Consider the following 21,287-nt stretch of genomic DNA (forward strand, 5'->3'; position numbering starts at 1 on the left):
TGCCTTGTGTGTAGGTGTGAGTGTGATCATCTCTGGTGCGTTCGGAGACCGTTTTCTGCAGGTCCCTCCTTGCTGTGAATCTGCTCCGGAGGGGGGGGCTGCGCTGATTTCTCAACCCCCAAAAAAGGTCACAGCTAAAGCTTCAGAAGCCAAAAATAATTATATATATTTCGTGATATAATCGCATCTGTTCACACCTTCACTCGTCTCTGATGTTCTTTCCAGTGACGGAGCGTCTCCGCAACTTCGGGAGGCAGGCAGTTCCACTGGTTAATTGTTCTCCCTGTCAGGAAATTTCTCCTTAGCTTTTCAAGAACAGCCAAAATCATTAGGGAACGACATGGATGTGGGGCTCGCTAGGTAACAGCAAGGAAGTAGCTTGCTACTACCAGTTTTGGGATTCCCTCAGAGGTGGTATTCAGCCGGTTCGCACCGGTTCATGCAAACCGTTGACAGAAATTTGGCCAAGGTCGCCGAACCGATAGTGATGGTCGGCTGGCCGTGTCCCCAAACCGGTTCCCCGTTCACCGCTCGCTTGTCCTGGCCGCCATGTTCGTCGCCGCCATGTTCTTCGCGCACACGCATCCCATTGCCTTGCAAGTCCAATGGGATGCGCATGCGCGAAGAACATGGCTGTGATGGCAGAAGCTTTTTCCGCCGATACTTTTTGGCAGCCCGCAGCCAGCCACCGCAGTTGCAAAGCTTTCCAGCAGCAGCGGCTGGCTGGGGGCTGCCAAAAACTCCGGTCAGCTTGCCTTCTGGACTCTGGACCAGCCACCACGGAAGGTAAGCAGCCCGAACAAAGAGGCGGTGGTGGGGAAGGAAGCGGGGTAGGGCCGGGGCCGCTAAAGGAGGGGAAACAGGGGTGACTGGCAAAGGGAGGGTGGGGACAGATAGGTGGAAATTCCAAAAAATTTCCTACCTTTTCCTGTGGGCATGGCTAGGTGGGGTGGGTGGGTCATGTGACTGAGTGGGTGTCAAATTGGCCACACCCACTCAGTCACATGGCCCTTCTGTCAGCACTTCAACCTGCATTTACTCTAGTGCTGACATAAGAAGGAGAAGAGGGGGTAGCTGGCAAGAGGACGGTTGACTTCTCACCTACTTATTTTCCCTGAAGATAATGTCCCCTAGGAGATGAGATGGGAGGGGGGACATTCCTGGGAGCTGAAATAGTAGATATGGGGAGAGTGATTTGGAAGATGGCCAATGAGACGCAGAGAATTGGGGAATGGAAAGGGAAGGTTTGGGGTCAGGAAGTCAGTGTTGGCTACGCCACAATCGGGGACAGATTGTCGTGCTTAATAAATGAAAGATTTCATCAAAGACTGTTTGTTTGGAAATGCAATTTATTTTATTTGAGACGACATCGAAACCTGACACCTACTATCTAGCCACGCCCACCAAACCGGTAGCAAAAATTTTTGAAACCCAGCACTGGATTTCCCCCCCCGCCCCAAATTTCTGGTCTAGCCCATCACCCTGAGATTTCCTAATGGTCCCCCATCCCAATAGTCCACCAGCTGCCACCAACCCAGCAATTTAGAAACATCATCCCAACTTCTATCTGATAAGCTGTTGATTCTTCTCTCCTTGAACCATCTGTCTCCCTTTCGCTTTCTTAGGTTTATTATTATTTCTGTAATTGTGACTATTCTACACCAGAGCTGTGCAACACCTTCAGTTTCAAGGGAAAAGGTCTTCGGAGCACGCCAAGCCCTAAATACACCCCCTGGCACAATCCCCCACCCCCAAAAGAGACCTGTGGTTTAAGGAGCTGCAAAGAGCTGCTCATTCACCTCTGGGACTGGGTTTTTCATTCTGCTGTCCCAAAAAAAATGGGAAACTGGAAGCGTCGCGGTGACACAGGCTGGGAAATAGCGAAGCTCCGCTGAGCTTTGCGAAAACTCAGGCAGACATCTTCGGATCAGAACCTTCTTGAGGGATGGGGGAGACAACAGTTTCTTAAAAACCTCTGGTGTTGGAGCGCCCGCAACTCCGTGCAAAAGAATCCCTACGCAACAAACACCCGCTGCGAAACACAACAATAAAAATGGCCGCGCAAGATAACCGATTGGGTTGCCTGCAGTTGTGCACCCCTTCGAAACAGTTTTGAAAGATATTAACACGTTGCTTGGAGAACGTTTCACCTGGGGACCATGTGGCTACCCTGAAAAAGCTGGGTCTGGGCCCCGTTCCCCATAGGTGGGAGCCCCACAGAGAAGGCCTTGCCTGAATTCCCCGACAGAGAGGGATGACGCCTGCCTTGGGGTGTCGTTATGAAAGGACACAGTGCCACGACTCAATCTAACCTTTGCTATTGGCTCCTGTTAAAAGCTGCTCGTGCTGATGGGCTGTATGCTAAAATAAAACCAGGTCATGATACACACTTGAAAGTAAATCAGGAAGCCTGTAATTGCAGAGTGTGTCTGGCAAGAACAAAGAATGTTTATCTACAGGAAATGTGAACGTGTAAATCTTGTAACAATTCTGGGTAGTTAGAAAGCTGATAAAAGTAACAAGATTCAGACAACTTGCAGGCCTCAGCTAAAAATTAGGAATACAGATGGCCTGCAGCCAATTAAATGTGTATTAGATAACTCCTGAGGTATTCATTAGCCAAGGTTTAGGAATAGGGACAGCTACCCCCAATCAAAAGCAATCAGAAAACCTGCACCTCGTGTCTGGCGTCCATCATTGGCTTCGGCACCAGGCTCAGACCCGAATTGGGGACAACACCGCGGTTAGGAATTATTTATTAGGAATTAATTCTGCCACCCTCGCTTGTTAAGAATGGTATCTTTTGCTATCTGGTTTCTCGCTTCTGTTATTTGCTTCAGAGCTAGGCACATCCTTGGCGGTAGAGCAAAACAGTTACCTGGGAACATCCTGCTCCATAGATAAACGGGGCCAGAGAAGGGGACTGCCTAGGAGCACGAGAACAAATAAGGGCTGTTACTTTTTCACGCCTCTTCATGAGCCTCGCTATCTTTGGCACCTCGGTGACTCAGGTAAACTATGGGATCTTACTGTTGCCTGAGCCTGGGCTATCGACAGATGCAGACTCTGAGAGTGAGGGAGAGGAGTTGGCAAGGCCTCCCTCTCCAGGACCCTCCTCTCTGGCAATGCCTCCGGAGGACACCGAAGGCCAAAAGATAGGCTCAGAGCCAAGCACGTCCCTGCAGCCACAGGTGGACAGCGACGAAGGAGATAAGTGCTGGCTGGACCCTCAGCAGAGGCGGAGGGAGAAGTGTGCGCAGCAGAGGGGAAGGCGTGCCAGAGATTAGCTGAGTCACTGGACCACACCCCACAGGGTATAAATGTGGGTGCGGTGGCCGGTTCAGTTTGTGACGAGCAAAAACTAGAAATAATCCATGATCTCTGCGTTACTGGACTTTGCCTGCTTTATCGGACTGCCTTTGGATTAATCCTTATATTGTTGAAACTCTGCTTGTTTTATCGGAATGCTTGCAGTCTAATCTTTGTTTTGTGTGAGTAAAGTCTGAATTGGCAGCTAGCTGCTGGGTTGCTGCCAGCTTTATCTTCAAAGAGTTTTGTCGTGTGGCTTATTAACTCCGGGCCGTCTGTGGGGGTGCGTGTGTGGGACGGGGACAGAACACTTACAGTTACAAAAAGACAGGCGCGCAGAGACATGCACGCATGCACCCACCCCCCCTCCAGCGTCCTCACCAATGGCCAGCTGCGCCACGGTGCAGCCCAGGCATTCGGCGATGGGCTGCAGCGCTTTCACTTTGCTTTGCTGCTTCTTCCCGTCTTCGCTCTGCAGCTTCTCCTTCAGCCACTGGTACCCCTGAAAGAGGAGGAGAGGGCCAAGATGACCATCACGGAGGGGGTCTTGTGGAACAGCAGGGCGTAAACCTCAGCCCAGCCACCGAGCATCCGTTTGGAGTAAAACCATCTCTCTATTCCCTTCTGATCAAAATAAATGTAACCGTAAGAGAAAACGTGGAATAATTGAACAATGACAGACTGCAACTTATTATAATGGTGTATCATTATTAGAAATATGTAAGTTGATTGAACATAATAACTATGATTAATTTTACTAGTTTTATTTGTATTAGAATGCACGACACTCAGATGCCACGCATTGTTTGGCATGTTGGTAAAAAAATTAAAAACAAAACAAAACTTTGGTTTTGCCGATTAGATATATGTTAGATATATTATATATATATTTGTTGTTGTAGATAGATAGATAGATAGATAGATAGATGATAGATAGATAGATAGATAGATAGATAATTTTATTTCTATACCGCCCCTCTCCTGAAGGACTCGGGGCGGTGCACAGCCAAGTAAAAAAACACAATACAAATCCCAATTAAATTTAAAAATTATTGAAATTATTACATTTACGGCCGAGATTCGTGAAAACCCCCCAAAATTTAAAAACTCCGAATTTAAAACTCCTTTACAAAGATAGCCCTGCCTGTCGGAAGAGCAGGGTCTTGAGGGCGCAGCGAAAAACTCGGAGGTCAGAGATTGTGCGTATTTCCGGGGGGCAGTTCGTTCCAAAGGGCAGGAAATTGTAGAAAAGGGCAGGAAATTGTAGAATTGTAGAATTTCCGGCAGGGCAGTTGTAGAAATGGCTAGCGATACACTAATGTGTAAAATGTGTAAAAGTAAACTAATGTGTAAAAGTAAAAAGTTGAGGTTCTTATGTTGTCCTACTGTGATAAAAAGAGTTGGAAATCAATGTGTTTTTTTTTCTCTTTCCCCCTTTGTCACTCATATTTTCCTTCCCTCTCTCTGTTTCCTTCCCCTCGTTTCCTATGTTTTATTTTCCTTTGCATTTTATACTTCGACGAAACAATAAAAGTCCCGAGAGGAAGATGGGGAGAGACCTGGCCCACAGAATCACCAAAAGCCGGACACGAATGAACGGATATCACACTATCATCATCATCATCATCATCATTTGAAGGCAGAAGGACCCATCCTCAGCCAATTCCAGAGGTTATTATGGGTTCACCTCCCGGATTCTCAGCTTTGGCCCTGCTGACCAGGAGAATCTGGGAGACCTCCACACCTAACGGTAGAAGACCACCTTCAGTCCCCAAAAATTCTTAGCGAAGGAGACTCTGAGCTTTCAAGGAAGACTTGAGAAACCCAACTGGAAGAGATTGTGCTGTATTTTGGCGGTCAAGAATGGTCAGGATCCTACCTTCATGGCTGCCCGGCAGTTCTCCGGCACGTGTTCTTCATATTTTCCCGTGATGAGTCCACACGCCAGTGGAGACCAAGTTATAGCTCCTACACCTGAAGAAGGTAAATGGGGCAGGTGGGGTCAGGATGGATCTGCTCTCACTAAATCTTCAGGTATCACTCACAGCCTTCCCTCAAAAGCTTACTATGACCCTACAGCAAGGGGCCTCCAGATCCTTCAAGCATCAGTCGGTCAGTCACTTGAAGGGGCTTAGCCCACTAACCTTGGGCTAAAATAAGCCACCTTCACTTCTGCAGTGTGCTGTGTTTAGGAATCATGGTTTGTCTCTTAGGTAGGAAAACCCATGAAAACACAACTGGACTCTTCTTGTGTTCATTTAGGTCAACGTTTCCCAACTCAACTTTAAGATGGTTGGACTTCAACTCCCAGAATTCCTCAGCCAGCTCTTTTTCCCCCCACTTTGCTAAATGAAATCAAGATATATTACGCTTACTGCATACCCACCATCTATTAAGAAAGTTACCCTACGTGGCTGGCTGGAGAATTCTGGGAGTTGAAGTCCACAAGTCTTCAAGTTGCCAAGGTTGGAGACTCCCTGATTTAAGACTTGTGGACTTCAACTCCCAGAATTCCCCAGCCAGCTCTTTTTCCCCCCACTTTGCTGAAGTCAAGATATATTACGCTGACTGCATACCCACCATCTATTAAGAAAGTTATCCTACATGATCAAATTATCTCCCCTGCCAGGTAAGTATTAAATTAAATTGAAAATGGATACAACAAAAGAAAGGGAAAGGAGAGAGGAATAGAGAGAGGGAAGCAGGGGAGAAGAGAGGAAAGGAGAGAGAGGGATAGAAGAGAGGGAAAAGGAGAGGCAGAAAAGAGAGGGGAAAGGAGTAGGAGAGAGGGTTAGAAAGGGAGGAAGAAGAGAGGAGTGGGGGAAGGGGATGGGAGGAGAGGAGAGGAGGAATGAAGAAAGTAGAAAGGGACAGAAGGAGGAAGAGGAGGGAAGGAGAAGAGGAAAGGTTGCGGTAAAACGAAAGAAGAGGAAATGGTAAAAGAGCAGCCCCGAACAAACAGAAATGAAAGTGAAAAGATGAATGATGAATGATGGATAAGAGACTGTACACTTAAATATGCTTATGAGAAATAAAAATAAAACATTTATTAAAAAAGAAAAAAGAAAAAAAAGGAAGTTACCCTATGTGGCTGACTGGGGAATTCTGGGAGTTGAAGTCCACAAGTTGCCAACTGATCTAGGTCAAAGCAGGGTTGCAATGAACAGATCAGTGTTTCTCAACCTTGATAGCTTGAAGATGGGTAGACTTCAACTCCCAGAATCCCCCAGCCAGCAGCGCTGGCTGGGGGATTCTGGGAGTTGAAGTTCACCCATCTTCAAGCTTCCAAGGTTGAGAAACACTGGAATAGATGGAGAGGAGGACAAGGAAAAACCTTATAATGCAGGAGGGGAAAATAGGGGGAGGAGAAGGGCTCTCTCCCTGAGACCCACTCCTCCTCCTCCTCCTCCTCCTCCTCTTCCCCAATCCCTTCTTCCTCCTTCCTTCATACCTATCTTGTGATACAACTCCGGAAGCTGAGTTTCCACCTTTTCTCTCTGGAACATATGATATTCCGCCTGTTCGCAGACGGGAGGGATGAGGTTGAACTGCCGAGCTACCGAGTAGGCTTCCTACGTTGCGGAGAAGAAAGAGGGGAAAGGAAGAAGAGAGTGGGAAAATGAAAAAAGAGAGGAACCACTCCCAACAAAAAAAAAAACCCATCAGAATTTACCATAATCTCCATGGCGCTCCAGCGAGAAGTCCCCCAGTACATGGCCATGCCTTGATTGATCACGTAAGTCATGGCTCGGACGATCTCTGGCGGGAAGAAGGAAAATATAATGAGGGATCAGCACTAAAGTTATCTTTCCCCTCGCATTTCGAAGACGGGGAGTCTTTCGTACTCCGAAAAACAGGCCAGGGGAGGAAAAAAAGGGAACGAAGGCAAGCCGCTTGATGCGGACGTTCATCTGAACAGAATGTCATAGTTCTGGAGGCAGGCAGTTCCACCGGCTAATTGTTCCCCCTGTCAGGAAATGTCTCCTTAGTTCTAGGTTGGTTCTCTCTTTCGTTAATTTCCATCCGTCGTTTCTTGTCCTGCTTTCTGGTGCTTTGGAAAAAAATAGGTTGAATGTCTTTTTAGAAGGTCCATCTTGTTCTGCTTCGGCTTCAGAACCTGGTGTTCTGTCCCCAACCACACGCACATACACCAACAGACGTTCAAGAGTTAAAGACCAAACCAGCCGGCAAAATCCTTTTCCTTATGATAACGGAACTTGGCAACAACCTAGTGGCTGCCTGCCAAGAGTTTATTACTTACGAAGAGGAGAGATAACTTCTCCCCACTTCTGGTACATCAAAAGAAACAGCTCAATAATTACGGAGTCAGTCAAGTCCAGAGATAATCCAGCAAAGTCTATAGCAAAAAGTCCGGCAATGCAGAATGGCGTGGAAGCTTTCAGCTTTGTTCGTCACAAGGTTTGACTGGCCACCACGCTCCCTTTTATATCCTGTGGGGTGTGGTCCAGTGGTCAGCCTAATCTCGGGCACGCCTTTTCTTCTGTTGCGCGCGCTTATCTCTGCGACGCTGGCGTGGATCCAGCCAAGACTCATTACCCTCATCACTGTCCACCTGTGGCTGCGTGGACGTGCTTGGCCCCGGCCCTATCTCTTGCCCTTCGGCGGACACCGAAGGCCTTGCCAGAGAGGAGGCTCCTGGAGAGGGAGGCCTTGCCAACTCCTCCCCTTCACTCTCGGAGTCCTCTCCTGCCGATGACACAGGCTCCGGTAACGGAGCCACAACACCTGGCGGGAATCCCATCCTGACACGCAGAGAGGAGTTTTAAGAGCTTTCCCCAACAGAGCCACTTCGAGATGACTGGACTCCAATTCCCAGGAGTCCCCCTGACGCCGAGCCTCTTGGGAGTTGTAGTCCCCCATCTCCTCCAATCCAGAAGTTGGAAAAGACAAGTGTTTTTTTTTTTTTTCCCTTTCAAACTTGGTCACTTGAAGATGGGCGGACTTCAACTCCCAGGAACTTTCAAGTTGCTTTAAAAAGACCCCGATTTAAGTGGCTGCTTCGAAATCTACAGCCTGAATGTTAACATTCAGGAGGGGATCCAAGTCAAGATAGCAATCGCAATCACAAATCCATCTTTACGTTTCCGAGCAATTTCGCGGACATCTCTACTTTTAGCAAACTCTGGGAAATTGGGAAATCTTTGTCCAAGATTTTCTGTTAGAAAGTCCCTGCAGGCAACGTATTTATGCATCAACAGGACTTGTTTTGGTGAATGAACCCAAATGTTGGGGTTGATTCAACAAACCACAGTTTGGACAAAAAAAAAAAAAAAAAAAAAAACCACATACGCACACACCTGAGTTTATTGCATGAATGCACGAGTCCATTGCCACCTTATATTTTCAATTTAGCACCACCTAATGAAAAAAAGGCTGGAGGTATTTGTTGTTGTTGTTGTTTTTTAAAATCACTTTTCATAAAGAAAATAATCGCCACTTTTTAAAAAATCATTTTTCCTTAAGAAAAATCAAGAAAGCGGAAGAGGAAGTGTGAAATACATTAAAGGAAATCTTTGCAAAGAACATTGCAAAATGTCAGTCCGCTATTTAAAAAAGCCTCTGACAATTCCAGCTGACTTGCCTAATCATCAGAGGCTTTTTTTTTTTAAACTTTTAAAAGCATTTTTTCGGCCAAAGAGGTTGTAGAAAAAATGCTTTTAAATTTTTTTTAAAAAGCCTCTGATGATCGCGCGGCTCAGCTGGGCAATTGGGGGGGAGCAGGGATTTTTGCTACCGGTTCTCCGAACCACCCGTCTCCATCGCTACCGGATCGGGCGATCCGGTCCGAACCGGGAGCATTTCACCCCTGAAAAACACCCTATAAAGCTGCCAACTCTTTCAACTCCTCATAGCTTGATTTTAACCCTAAAATACAACAGGGTATTTTACTTATTTTTGACTTATTTCAGGTAGTCCTCGATTTACGACCCACAAGTGGAACCCAATATTTTTCGTCGCTAAGTCAAACATTTCTTAAGCGAATTTTGCGACAGTTCTTTCCACAGCGGTTAATCACTATAGTTGCCACACGCTTGTTAGGTGACTCTGGTTTCCCTATTGATGTTGGTCGCAAAAGGGGACTGTGTTACTCCGGGACACTGCGACCGTCATAAATGTGAATCGGATGCCAAGCGTCTGAATTTTGATCACATCGTGGAGATGCTGGACAGGTTGTAAGTAACCGCGAAAAAGGCTCCTTTTTTCAGTGCAGTCATAACTTGGAACGGTCACTAAGTGACCTGTTGTAAGTGGAGGAGTAACTGTACTTATTTCACAATAAGATACTTTCCAGGCAGAATGACGTTTTTGCGATCAGGATTTCTGGATTAATTGAAACAGTGGCTGAAATGATTAAAAAGCAGCTAAACCGGAGTCTCGGGTTGTCGTTGGAAACACAAGCCACACACAACTTCAGATGTGGGGGGGTGTGGGGAGCACAAAGCTTGCAACTACACACTACGCACGTCTGCTTCCTACACAGAAGGGTAAGGGAAGGTTTGTCATTCTTGACCCGTTTAAGACGGGTGGACTTCAACTCCCAGAATTCCCCAGCCAGGCGTGTAGAGTAACTTTCTTAATAGACGGTGGGTATGCAGTAAATGTAATATATCTTGACTTCAGCAAATTGGGGGGAAAAAGCTGGCTGGGGAATTCTGGGAGTTGAAGTCTTAAATCAGGGGTCTCTAACCTTGGCAACTTTAAGAGCGGTGGACTTCAACACCCAGAATTCCCCAGCCAGCTCTTCCCCCCCCCACTTTACTGAACTCAAGATATATTACGCTTACTGCATACCCTCCATCTATTAAGAAAGTTACCCTATGTGGCTGCCTGGGGAATTCTGGGAGTTGAAGTCCACCCATCTTAAAGTGACCAAGGCGGGAGACCCCTTATTTAAGACTTGTGGACTTCAACTCCCAGAATTCCCCAGGCAGCCACGTAGAGTAACTTTCTTAATAGATGGAGGGTATGCAGTAAGCATAATATATCTTGACTTCAGTAAAGTGGGGGGGGAGGGGAGAAAGAGCTGGCTGGGGGATTCTGGGTGTTGAAGTCCACCGGTCTTAAAGTTGCCAAGGTTAGAGACCCCTGATTTAAGACTTCAACTCCCAGAATTCCTCAGCCAGCTCTTTTTTACCCCCCACTTTGCCGAAGTCAAGATATATTACATTTACTGCATACCCTCCGTCTATTAAGAAGGTTACCCTACGTGACTGACTGGGGAATTCTGGGAGTTGAAGTCCACCCATCTTAAAGGGGCCAAGGCCCCTGATTTAAGACTTGTGGACTTCAACTCCCAGAATTCCCCAGCCAGCTTTTTTTTTTTTTCACTTTGCTGAAGTCAAAGATATATTACGTTTAGTGCATACCCACCATCTATGAAGAAAGTTACCTTATATGGCTGACTGGGGAATTCTGGGAGTTGAAGTCCACCCGTCTTAAAGGGGCTAAGGTTGAGAAACAGTGAATTAAGGGGTGAGAAAATACAGCTGGCTACAGCTAGGAGGCTATTATGGACAGCAAAGAGAAGTCCTGGGTTCAAGACAAGAGGCAGGACAGACCTCTCAAGCCGGATCCCAGATCCTACGACAAGCAGTCCTCGACTTACAACAGTTCATTTAATGACCGTTACAAGAGCACGGGAAAACGTGACGTATGACCGTTTTTCACATTATGACCATTGCCGCATCTCCATGGACATGTGATTTACATTCGGAGGCTTGACACCTGCTTCACATTTACGACGGTTGCAGTCTCCCAGAGTCACGTGACCTTCTGACCAGCAAAGTCATTTGGGAAAGGCCGAGTCACTTAACAACCGGGTTACTCACTTAACAACGGAAGAGATTCATTAACAAACGTGGCCAAAAAAAAGGTCGTGAAATGGGGCAGAACTCACTTAACGAATTTCTCACTTAGCAACGAAAATTTTGGGCTCAATGGTGGTCGTACTTTTTCCCTTGTTTTTTAAGCCCTTCTGATTTATTTTATATTTTATGATAAGTATCGCATCTTCACCTTTCGGTCCTTTTGGCTTTTTTTTTTTTTCCTTTTTCTGTGATTGTTTTAAAAGCAACGCAAATTATTTCCAGTAGTCCTTGGAAAGTTTCACTGCTAGGTGTGAAGAGAGTGTTGCCCCCTTTTACGACCTTTTTTTTGCCACCGTCGTTAAGCGAATCCCTGCAGTTAAGTGAGTCACACGGTCGTTAAATGAATCTGGCTTTCCCCATTGGCTTTGCTTGTCAGAAGGTCGCGGATTTTGATCACGTGACCATGGAGGGATTCTGCCATGGTCGTAAGTGTGAAAAACGGCCCTAAGTTGCTTTTTGTCAGTGCCGTTGTAACTTCCAACGGTCACTAAACAAACTGTTATTAAGTCGAGGACTACTTGTGGTTTTAAAAAAGCAGGCTTTGTACTACGGTCCCTGCCCCATCTTGGTCTAGGGAGAACCCCCTCACCCCACCCCACATTTCCCCGATTCGAAAGGGCCCTCCACCCCACAGCCTTTGTCTGGAAAGGGACGGTCGTAACAGCGAAGCCCGTGAAACGGGAACAGGTTTGGTCGCACTCACGTCGGCCATTTTGACTTTTTTGACTGCACCCTAAAGCCCCTAATTACAGAATGAGAGTCTTCCCCAAACACTGGAAGTTTTTAAGAAGAGATTGGATAACCGTTTGTCTGAAATGGTTTACGGGGTTGGACTAGAAGATCTCCAAGACCCCTTCCAACTCTTCTGTTCTATTCTATTCTATTTCTATTCCAATTCTAATTGATTCTGTTTCTGTTTCTGTTGCTATTCTATTTTAGTCTATTATTGTATTCTATATTTTATTCTTTTCTAATTCTATATTTTATTATCTGTTCTATTCTAAATTCTATATTTTATTATCTATTCTATTCTAAATTCTATATTCTGTTCAATTCAATTCAATTCTATTCTATTATCTATTCTATTCTATTCTATTATTCTATTCTATTCTAAATTCTATATTTTATTCTTTTCTAATTCTATATTTTATTATCTATTCTATTCTATTTTAAATTCTATATTCTGTTCAATTCAATTCAATTCTATTATCTATTCTATTCAATACTATTATCTATTCTATTCTATTCTATTCTATTCTTCTATTCTATTCTAAATTCTATATTTTATTCTTTTCTAATTCTATATTTTATTATCTGTTCTATTCTAAATTCTATATTCTGTTCAATTCAATTCAATTCAATTCAATTATCTATTCTATTCTATTATCTATTCTATTCGATTCTTCTATTCTATTCTAAATTCTATATTTTATTCTTTTCTAATTCTATATTTTATTCTTTTCTAATTCTATATTTTATTATCTATTCTAGTTCTATATTTTATTATCTATTCTATTCTAAATTCTATATTCTGTTCAATTCAATAAAATTCTATTATCTATTCTATTATCTATTCTATTCTATATTTTATTCTTTTCTAATTCTATATTTTATTATCTATTCTATTCGAAATTCTATATTTTATTCTTTTCTAATTCTATATTTTATTATCTATTCTATTCTATTCTATTCTATTCTATTCTATTCTATTCTATTCTATTCTATTCTATTCTATTCCTTCCAGCTACCCTATAATCAGCATGAGTTCAGACAGCAGACCAATAAATAATAATTTTTTTAAAAAAATAGAAATAGGGCACTTTTTAAAATTCCTGCCTGGAATGTAAAACAAATACATTGAAATCCGACCCATTGAACTTAACCGTTTTCTACTGAAAAGCTGTGGGGGGAAATCCCCATCGAGAGGCGACCCAAAAGACCCCACCTCCACCCAAAGAGCCCTTCCTAGAATTTGGGGGTCTCCCTCCTCACTGAATTGGGGACCCACAATGTTTCCCACCCCCAAATGCCATTCGCTCTTGGGAAGGAAGAAAAAAAAATGCAGATTTAAAAGCACCTGCAAATTTGTTGGTTCATTAGCCTCGGGGCCCCTTTAAGACGGGTGGACTTCAACTCCCAGAATTCCCCAGCAGGGCTATGAATTCTGGGAGCTGAAGTCCACCCGTCTTAAAGGGGCAGAGCGGTTGAGAAAGACTGATGTATTATACACCTGTTTTTTGTTCGTTCCCCCCTTCCCCTTTTTCTAAAGGCTTGAGAGGTTCGGGGTGCAAGAGACAAGAGGGGGAGCAGGAAATTGGGGAGGGGGGCTCATATAGTACCTTCCAGCAAGAATACTCGGAAATTCAGGTCGCCCTCTGCAGCAAGGAGAGAACCAGTGAGACGGGCTGGAGTTTGCAAAGCCAAGCCTGGTTGACTAGATACCAAAATTTGGGGCTGGGGGGTGTCACCCCCTCCCCTGCACCCCCTCCCTAGAAAAAAAAATGGGGGGGGGAACAGAGGCCGTCGGCTTCACTAAGGAAGGACGTCTCCGCGAGAGCAGAGGCAAACTGCGGTTGTTAAGGAAGTCACGTCTGGTTTTACGACCATTTTCCTGATGGTCGTTAAGCGAGTCGGGGACGGTTGTGAAGCGAATCCGACATTTCCGCTCAGCAAATCTAGCCTCCGGCCAGAAGGTCATAATATAAATGGCGGTTGCATGACCTGTCGTAGATACCAGCTGCGTATCTATGAATTTTGACGACATGGCCACGGGGACCGTCGTAAGTGCGAGGACCGGTCATAAGTCCCCGATCTAGCCCCCTTTTCCCTTTCTTCTTTCTTTCTTCCTGGGCAGTTCTTGGCTTTTCCTATTTCTTATTTCTTTTCCGCATGTTTTTTTCCCCCCCCTCCGGAACGAAAGCAGCGTCGTAAGGACAGAGCGACAGCGTGAGGTCAAAAAAGTCAAAATGGCTGCCACACTCTGGGTAGTTTTCAACTCCCCTCCTGCAAAATGTGGTTCTGGAATATGGGAGACAATAATTAAATGTTGTTTTTTTAAAAATTGTGGGATAATCCCGGCAGGTGATAAAAAAAAGGCATTTTGTCCAGGGTAAACGGAGGCAGAGCCCTGACTCAAAATGGGAAGGCTGGGAAAGTGGGGGTTCCTGAATCCTGACCCCCCCCAAAGTTCAATGTGGGGAGGGGGAGAAGAGAAGGTTAGAAGCCACCCACCTTCCATGGGGCTGTTGGCATCCATCCGGTTGGCAAAGACGATGTCGACGTAGCCCAGCTGAAGCCTCTGCAGGGACCCTTTCAGCCCTGGGAAATGGAAGGAGGGAGGGAGGAGAAAGGTTGGAATTGCAAGCGCCAAAGTGGGAGGGCTGGGGATGATGGGAGCTGGGGGTCACCATCCGGGACTGCGGAGATTGTAATCCATCCTCCCCTCTATCCATTGGCTCTTCCGTCCATCCATCCATCCATCCACTCTTTTGCCCCTTAATCCATCCTTCTATTCATCCTTCTTTCCATCCATCCCTCCTTCCTTTCATCTGTTCATCCATCCATCCCTTCCATCCACCCTTCCTTCCTTTCTCTCCTATTTCTTTTCTCTCTCCTTCCACTCTTCCTCTTATCTATTTTTTTCCTTCCTTCCTTCTTTCTTCTCCCTTCTATTTTTCTTCTCCTTCCCTCCCTCTTATCTGTTTATCTCCTTCCTTCCTTCCTCTCCTATTTCTCTTCTCCCTCCCTCCCCCTTCCTCTTATCTATTTTTCTCTTTCCTTCCTTCCTTCCTTCCTTCCTTCCTTCCTTCCTTCCTTCCTTCCTTCCTTCCTTCCTTCCTCTCCCATTTCTCTTCTCCCTCCCTCCACCTTTTCTCTTATCTATTTTTCTTCTTCCTTCCTTCTTTCTTTCTTCTCCCTTCCATTTTTCTTCTCCTTCCCTCCCTCTTATCTATTTTTCTCCTTCCTTCCTTCCGCTCCTATTTCTCTTCTCCCTCCCTCCCTCCACCCTTCCTCATCTATTTTTTCTCCTTCCTTCCTTCCTTCCTTCTTTCTTCCTTCCTTCCTCTCCCTTCTATTTCTCTTCTCCCTCCCTCCCCCTTCTTCTTATCTATTTTTCTCCTTCCTTCCTTCCTTCCTTCCTTCCTTCCTTCCTTCCTTCCTTCCTTCCTTCCTTCCTCTCCTATTTCTCTTCTCCCTCCCTCCCCCTTCCTCTTATCTATTTTTCTCCTTCCTTCCTTCCTTCTTTCTTCTCCCTTCTATTTCTCTTCTCCCTCCCTCCCCCTTCCTCTTATCTATTTTTCTCCTTCTTTCCTTCCTCTCCTATTTCTCTTCTCCCTCCCTCCACCTTTCCTCTTATCTATTTTTCTCCTTCCTTCCTTCCTTCTTTCTTCTCTTCTATTTTTCTTCTCCTTCCCTCCCTCATCTATTTTTCTTCTTCCTTCCTTCCTTCCTCCCTTCCTTCTATTTTGCTTCTCTCTCCCTCTCTTCTTCTTCTCTCTCTTCCTCCCTCCCTCCCTTTCCATGAATTGCCCCCTCCCCCCTCCCTTGAGACTCATCTCCCATCCCATCCCATCCCCAGCCCCCTCCCTCCTTCTCACCCTCAATGATGTGTTTCCGTGATAAGCCCCTTTCCGTCTCAGCCCTTTGAAGAAAAGGGGGGGGGGGAAAGAGGTTAAAGATTCACACCCAAGGCCCAGCTGCCCCCCCCCAAATCCCCAAGGGGCAGGTAGATGTTTTGAGGGGGTCCCCTAGAAAAATACCGCGGGGGTGGGGGGGCTCCGTTCCTGTTTTCCACAAGGCCACAATAAAAAAGACAGCCTTATTCACATGCAGGGGCCTTCCTCCCTCCCACCCACCCCCAGCTACCACTTGTCAGGGGAGGATGGGCCTTGTAGTCCAATGCCATCGGAAGACACCCTTTGGAAAAGACAGCACTGAAGGGGGGGAAAATCTGATTTTTCTGCAGACAAGCAGGTCTGGGAGACGGGGGTGGGGTGGGGGTCCCACTGCCCAGCTGAGCCCCCCATTTCCTCCCAAGCCTCCCTCGGGGCACTTACTGGCCTCCCCAGTAAATTTTGGTGGTAACCACGTAACTGGAACGCCTGCAAAAGAAGTCAAAAGAGAAAAAAAAGTGAGCAGACGGAGGCCCTCAAAACCCTACGGCGAGAAATACAGGCAGTCCTCGACTTACGACGTTTCATTTAGCGACCGTCCGACGTTCCGTCACTGAGAAAAGAGACGTATGACCGGTTTTTTTTCACACTTACGACCGTCGCCGTATCCCCAGGGTGGTCAAATGCCCGTGATCAAAACTCAAGACGCTCGGCAACGGACTCACACTTATGACGGTGGCAGCGTCCCTGGGTCATCCCCTTTTGCGACCTTCCGCCAAGCCAAGTCCCCGGGGAAGCCGGGTTCACTTAACAACCGCGTGACTCGCTTAACAACCGCGGCGATTCACTTAACCACGGTGACGAGAAAGGTCGTGAAATGGAGTCGAACTGGAGTCCAGATCCAGGTGCTGTGACTCCGCCCCCTTCGATGACCTCACAGCCCCACCCACTCTCACCCTCTCCGCCCTTCCAGGAAAGGACCCAGATGCCAATCTGGGTTGGGGGGCATCCTTGGTGCCACCTGCCAGCAGGGACCGAGTGGGGGCACCTTACCTCCATCCTTTGCTCTTCAAGATGTTTCCCAAGGTTTTTTCTGCTCTGGAAAAAAAAAAGAATGGAAGAGAAAAAAGGTGGACGGAAGGATATGGAAAAGAGGAAAGAAAGAAGGAAAGGAAATAGAAAAGGGAAGGAAGGAAGGAAGGAAAAGCAGGCATAATCATGAGAAAGAGGGAAGGCGTGAGAGAGGGAAAAAGGATGGGAGGGAGGGGAGACAAGAGGGGAGGGAAAGGAGAGAGGGAGGGAGGAAGAAAGGAAGGAAAAACGGATGATAATGAGGGAGGGAGAGGAGGGAAAGGAAGGAAGGGATGATCATGAGAAGGAGGGAAAGAAGCAAAAAGGAAGGAAGAAAGGAAGGGAGGGAGGGAAGAGAAAGGGAAAGAAAGAAAAGAGAGAGAAGGAGGGAAAGAGGGAGAGGGAAAAAGAATGGGAGGGAGGGAGGGGAGAGAAGAGGGGAGGGAAAGGAGGGAGAGTGGGACCAAGGGACGGAGGGAGGAAGGAAGGAAGGAAGGAAAAAAGGATGATAATAAGGAGGGAGGGAGAGGGGGGAAAGGAAGGGAGGGAGAGCGGGGGAAGGGAAGGAAGGAAGGAAGGAATAAAATGGATGATCATGAGGGAGGGAGAGAGAGAAGGAAGGGAGGGAGGGTAGAGAAGGGGAGGAGAAGGAGAGAGGGAGGGAGGAAGGAAAAACGGATGATAATGAGGGAGGGAGAGGAGGGAAAGGAAGGAAGGAATAAAACAGGGATGATCATGAGAAGGAGGGAAGGAGGGAGAGAAGGAAAAAGGAAGGAAGGAAGGAAGAAAGGAAGGGAGGGAAGGAAGAGAAAGGGAAAGAAAGAAAAGAGAAGGAGGGAGGGAGAGGAGGGAAAGGAAGGAAGGAATAAAACAGGGATGATCATGAGAAGGAGGGAAGGAGGGAGAGAAGGAAAAAGGAAGGAAGGAAGAAAGGGAAAGAGAAAAGAGAAAGAGAAGGAGGGAAGGAGGGAGGGAGAGGAGGGAAAGGAAGGAAGGAATAAAACAGGGATGATCATGAGAAGGAGGGAGGGAGAGAAGGAGAGAAGGAAAGAGGAAGAAAGGAAAAAGGAAGGAAGGAAGGAAGGAGAATCAGGAGTCTCTCCAATTAATAAATCTTATTAAAAGGCAGAAATCTTGCATCAGCTCCCTCCCTCGTCCTCCTCCCCCTTTCCGTCCTCCCCTCTTTCCCCCCTTCCTCTGCGGAGGGCAGGGAGCTTCTCGGGGCTGTAAGAAAATCGCTTGGAGGCCTCCCTTCCTTGATCGGCCGCTGTGTTGGGAAACGGCGTGTGGTTTCCAGTGGGGTGAGAAAAAGGAGGAAGCTGTACAGAATTTCTCTCTTCTCACCCCCCCCCAAGAATTACACGCTCCGTAATAATGGCTCCTTCCTAAGCAGGGGGTTGGACTAGATGACCTCCGAGGTCCCTTCCGACTCTTGCAATTCCCTTAGTCGTGAGGAGGAGGAACATGGAAGCTCCTTTGCTGACTACCAGGACAGAAGCCTTTGTGCAAAGCTGCTGCCAGGATCCTGATTTTTGTTGTTGTTGTTGTTGTTGTTGTTTGTTTGTTGTGTTAGCATTGCAAAGGAACACAACTCTCCTCTTACAACGTGGACAGCTTTGCAGCCATTGCTAAGCAGCTGAAATGGCAACCCCGTAAGAAGCCTTCCGGCTGACCGATCGCCCGTCCGTGCATTGGTGTGTGTGCGAGAGAGAGTGCACAACTGTGTGTGTGTGTGTGTGTGTGTGTGTGTGTGTGCCCTGTGCGCTACGATTTGTGCAAAGGCCCCGTCTGTCTGGTTGTCGTTGACGGGATTCAGCTCCACCTGAATCAACCTTTCTAAGTTTTCCATCATCCTTTGGGAGTGTATGTATGTATGTATGTATGTATGTATGTATGTATGTACGTACGTACATACATACATACATACATATATTATATATCTTTTCTTTCTCTTTCTTTCTTTCTCTCTCTTTTGTTCTCTCTCTTTCTTCCTCTTTTTCTCTCTTTTCTCTCTTTCTTTCTCTCTTTTTCTTTCTTTCTTTCTTTCTCTCCTTTTCTTTCTTTTTTCCTCTCTCCCTCTTTTTCGCTCTGTCATTTTCTTTCTCTCTCGCTTCCTCTTTCTCTCTCTCTTTCTCTCTCTTTCTCTCTTTTCTCTCTCTTTCTCTTTCTCTCTTTCCCTCTTTCCTTCCCTCTTCTATCTATCTTTTTCATTTTCTCCCTTTCTTTCTTTCTCTCTCTCACTTTCTCTTTTTTCCCCTCTCTCTTTCTTTCTCTCTCATTCTCTCTTTCTCTCTCTCGTTCTCTCTCTTTCTTCCTCTTTCTCTCTTTCTCTCTCACTTTCTCTTTTTTCCTCTCTCTCTTTCTTTCTCTCTCTTTCTCTCTCTCTCGTTCTCTCTTTCTTCCTCTTTCTCTTTCTCTTTCTTTTTCTTTCTCTTTTCTCCCTCTCCCTCTTTCTCTTTCACTCTTTCTCTCTTCTTTCTCTCTCTCTTTCCTTTTCTCCCTTTCTCTTTCTCTCTCTCTTCTCTTTTTCTCTCTCTCTTTCTCTTCCTCTCTTTTTCTCTTCCTCTCTTTCTTTCTGTCTCTCTCTCCCTCCCTCTTTCTCTCTCTCTCCTTTTCACTCACACTCACCCACACACACACACACACTTCGTTTGGACCGATCCCCAAATCCGGAATGACAGAATCGTGTCACCGACTCTGAAATTGGCCACAGTTTAGAGGGAAACGCTCCCAGCCAATGCTCGACTTACGAAGTGACATGCAAGGGGGGAAAAAAAAAAACAAAAAACGGAAGGCGGCTGGTCTCGTGGAAAGACGGAAGGTTCCAGCAGGGATTAAACCATCTGCATTAGGACAGAGTCCTTCAAGAGAAGGGGGCCTCTGAGCATGGGATGGGTGGGAAAAAGCACCTTCAGAGCATGGAAAAAGCACCTTTTCTCCCTGCAAAGCGGCCAAGAGGGTTTCTGAGCATGGAAAAAGCGCTTTTTTTTTCATGCATAGTGCACAAGAGGGCTCCTGAGCATAATAAAAGCATTTCCCCCCCCCACATCCGTGCGCGGTGGGACTATTTGATAGATCTCCCCGAACGCAGAAAATAGCCACGGGGGAGTTGGAAGCTTTTTATCTTTTTATTTCGATTATTCGATTTATATGCTTGGGAGGAGCCGGCAGGCCAGGCACAGAAGGAAGGGAGGGGTTGGCTCAGGGTTGGGGTGGCGCCCACAACGCCTTGTGGGGGGGGGGCTGTGGTTGAGGTGCCCCCTTGGCCATGCCGACAAGAGTTAAGGGAACTTGGCAATGGCTAACCTTTTTGCCATCGCGCGCCAGGAAGGGGGGAGGCGAGGGAGATTTGCGCAGGCGTGTGCCCACACCCATAATTCTATGTGCCCCGCCACGCACATGCAAGCGTGACCCTCCTTCCCCCCCCCAACTCCTGGCACGCAATGGCCCGGTAAGCCCGTTTATCTTTCTCACCTGGCTCCAGATCCTTTCTATGCATCTGGGGAGGGCAAAAACAGCCTTCCCCATCCCTTCGGAGGCCGGAAGTTGGGAAACGGGCCGTTTCGGGCCTCCGAGGGGGTGGGGAAGGCTGTTTGCGCCCTCCCCAGATGCATAGAGAGGATCTGGAGCCAAGGAGAAAGAAAAACGGGCCTTCCACCACCATCCCCGGGCCCTCTTCTAGTGGGCCCAAAAGGGCCGAAAATCAGCTGACGGAGCTGAGCTGGCGTGCCAGGCAACATGGCTCTGCGTGCCATAGGTTCCCCATCACGGGCCTCAGAGGTCCTCTAGTCCAACCCCCTAGTCCATCTTGCCAGGTGAGAAGCCACACCGTCTTACCGCCCTCGTACGCCATCCAATCTCCCAATTCAAACGCCCGAAGGGAGAGAATCTACACCGGTTGAATTTCTTCCCCGGCCCAAGTGACGCAGCTGCAGCTCAGTCGGCAAAGCCTCGGGATCCTGTCCGTTCCCCGTCCCCCCCCCCATTTTCTTTCCCCCCCTCCCCAACCCCAAGAAAGAACAAGGGAGCAACAGCCCAACCTACTTGCCAGAAGCGTAGACTTCGGCTGTGTCGAAGAGGTTGACCCCGTTTTCGTAAGCGATGGTGAGCACGTTTTCAGCCACCTGGAAGCAGAAAAAAAGGGGGGGAAGGGGGTTTCGAGAAAAGAGGAGGGGGGCTTTTTTAATCTGAGAGGCTTCACTCTCCCCCCTTCCTCCCCCCATTCTAGAAAAAGCTTCTCTTGCAGAGATAGAAAAATCTGTCACCAACCGGTTAACTCCTGCCTGGTAACAGTTCAGGAAGGAGGGGAAAAAAAAAAGATTTAGGAACTTCTCTCTCTCTTTGGACACACAATTATGTGGGGGGGGGGCTAGGGAGTTGGGTCTATTCAATTTTGAGACTTGGA

General features: G+C 46.9%; 1 protein-coding gene across 4 annotated transcripts in view; it reads right to left on the reverse strand.

The window, feature by feature from the left end:
- The window catches only part of KCNAB3 (potassium voltage-gated channel subfamily A regulatory beta subunit 3), a 41,468-nt gene that overhangs the window by 2,080 nt on the left and 18,101 nt on the right, over positions 1-21,287 (reverse strand). For 2 of the 4 annotated variants that reach the window (XM_034427070.3, XM_087891638.1), the window contains exons 4-13: positions 20,927-21,006; positions 16,865-16,909; positions 16,256-16,300; positions 15,797-15,840; positions 14,430-14,516; positions 13,538-13,573; positions 6,983-7,068; positions 6,761-6,881; positions 5,189-5,283; positions 3,691-3,811 (exon numbers count right to left, since the gene is read on the reverse strand). In XM_034427070.3, the coding sequence (XP_034282961.2) occupies positions 3,691-3,811; positions 5,189-5,283; positions 6,761-6,881; positions 6,983-7,068; positions 13,538-13,573; positions 14,430-14,516; positions 15,797-15,840; positions 16,256-16,300; positions 16,865-16,909; positions 20,927-21,006 (760 nt within the window). The remainder of the gene's footprint in view (positions 1-3,690; positions 3,812-5,188; positions 5,284-6,760; positions 6,882-6,982; positions 7,069-13,537; positions 13,574-14,429; positions 14,517-15,796; positions 15,841-16,255; positions 16,301-16,864; positions 16,910-20,926; positions 21,007-21,287) is intronic. The other 2 variants (XM_034427071.3, XM_087891639.1) reach the window with 1 other exon arrangement.

This window comes from Pantherophis guttatus, chromosome 4, assembly GCF_059756535.1.
Source record: "Pantherophis guttatus breed Tessera chromosome 4, ASM5975653v1, whole genome shotgun sequence".
Taxonomy (NCBI): domain Eukaryota; kingdom Metazoa; phylum Chordata; class Lepidosauria; order Squamata; family Colubridae; genus Pantherophis; species Pantherophis guttatus.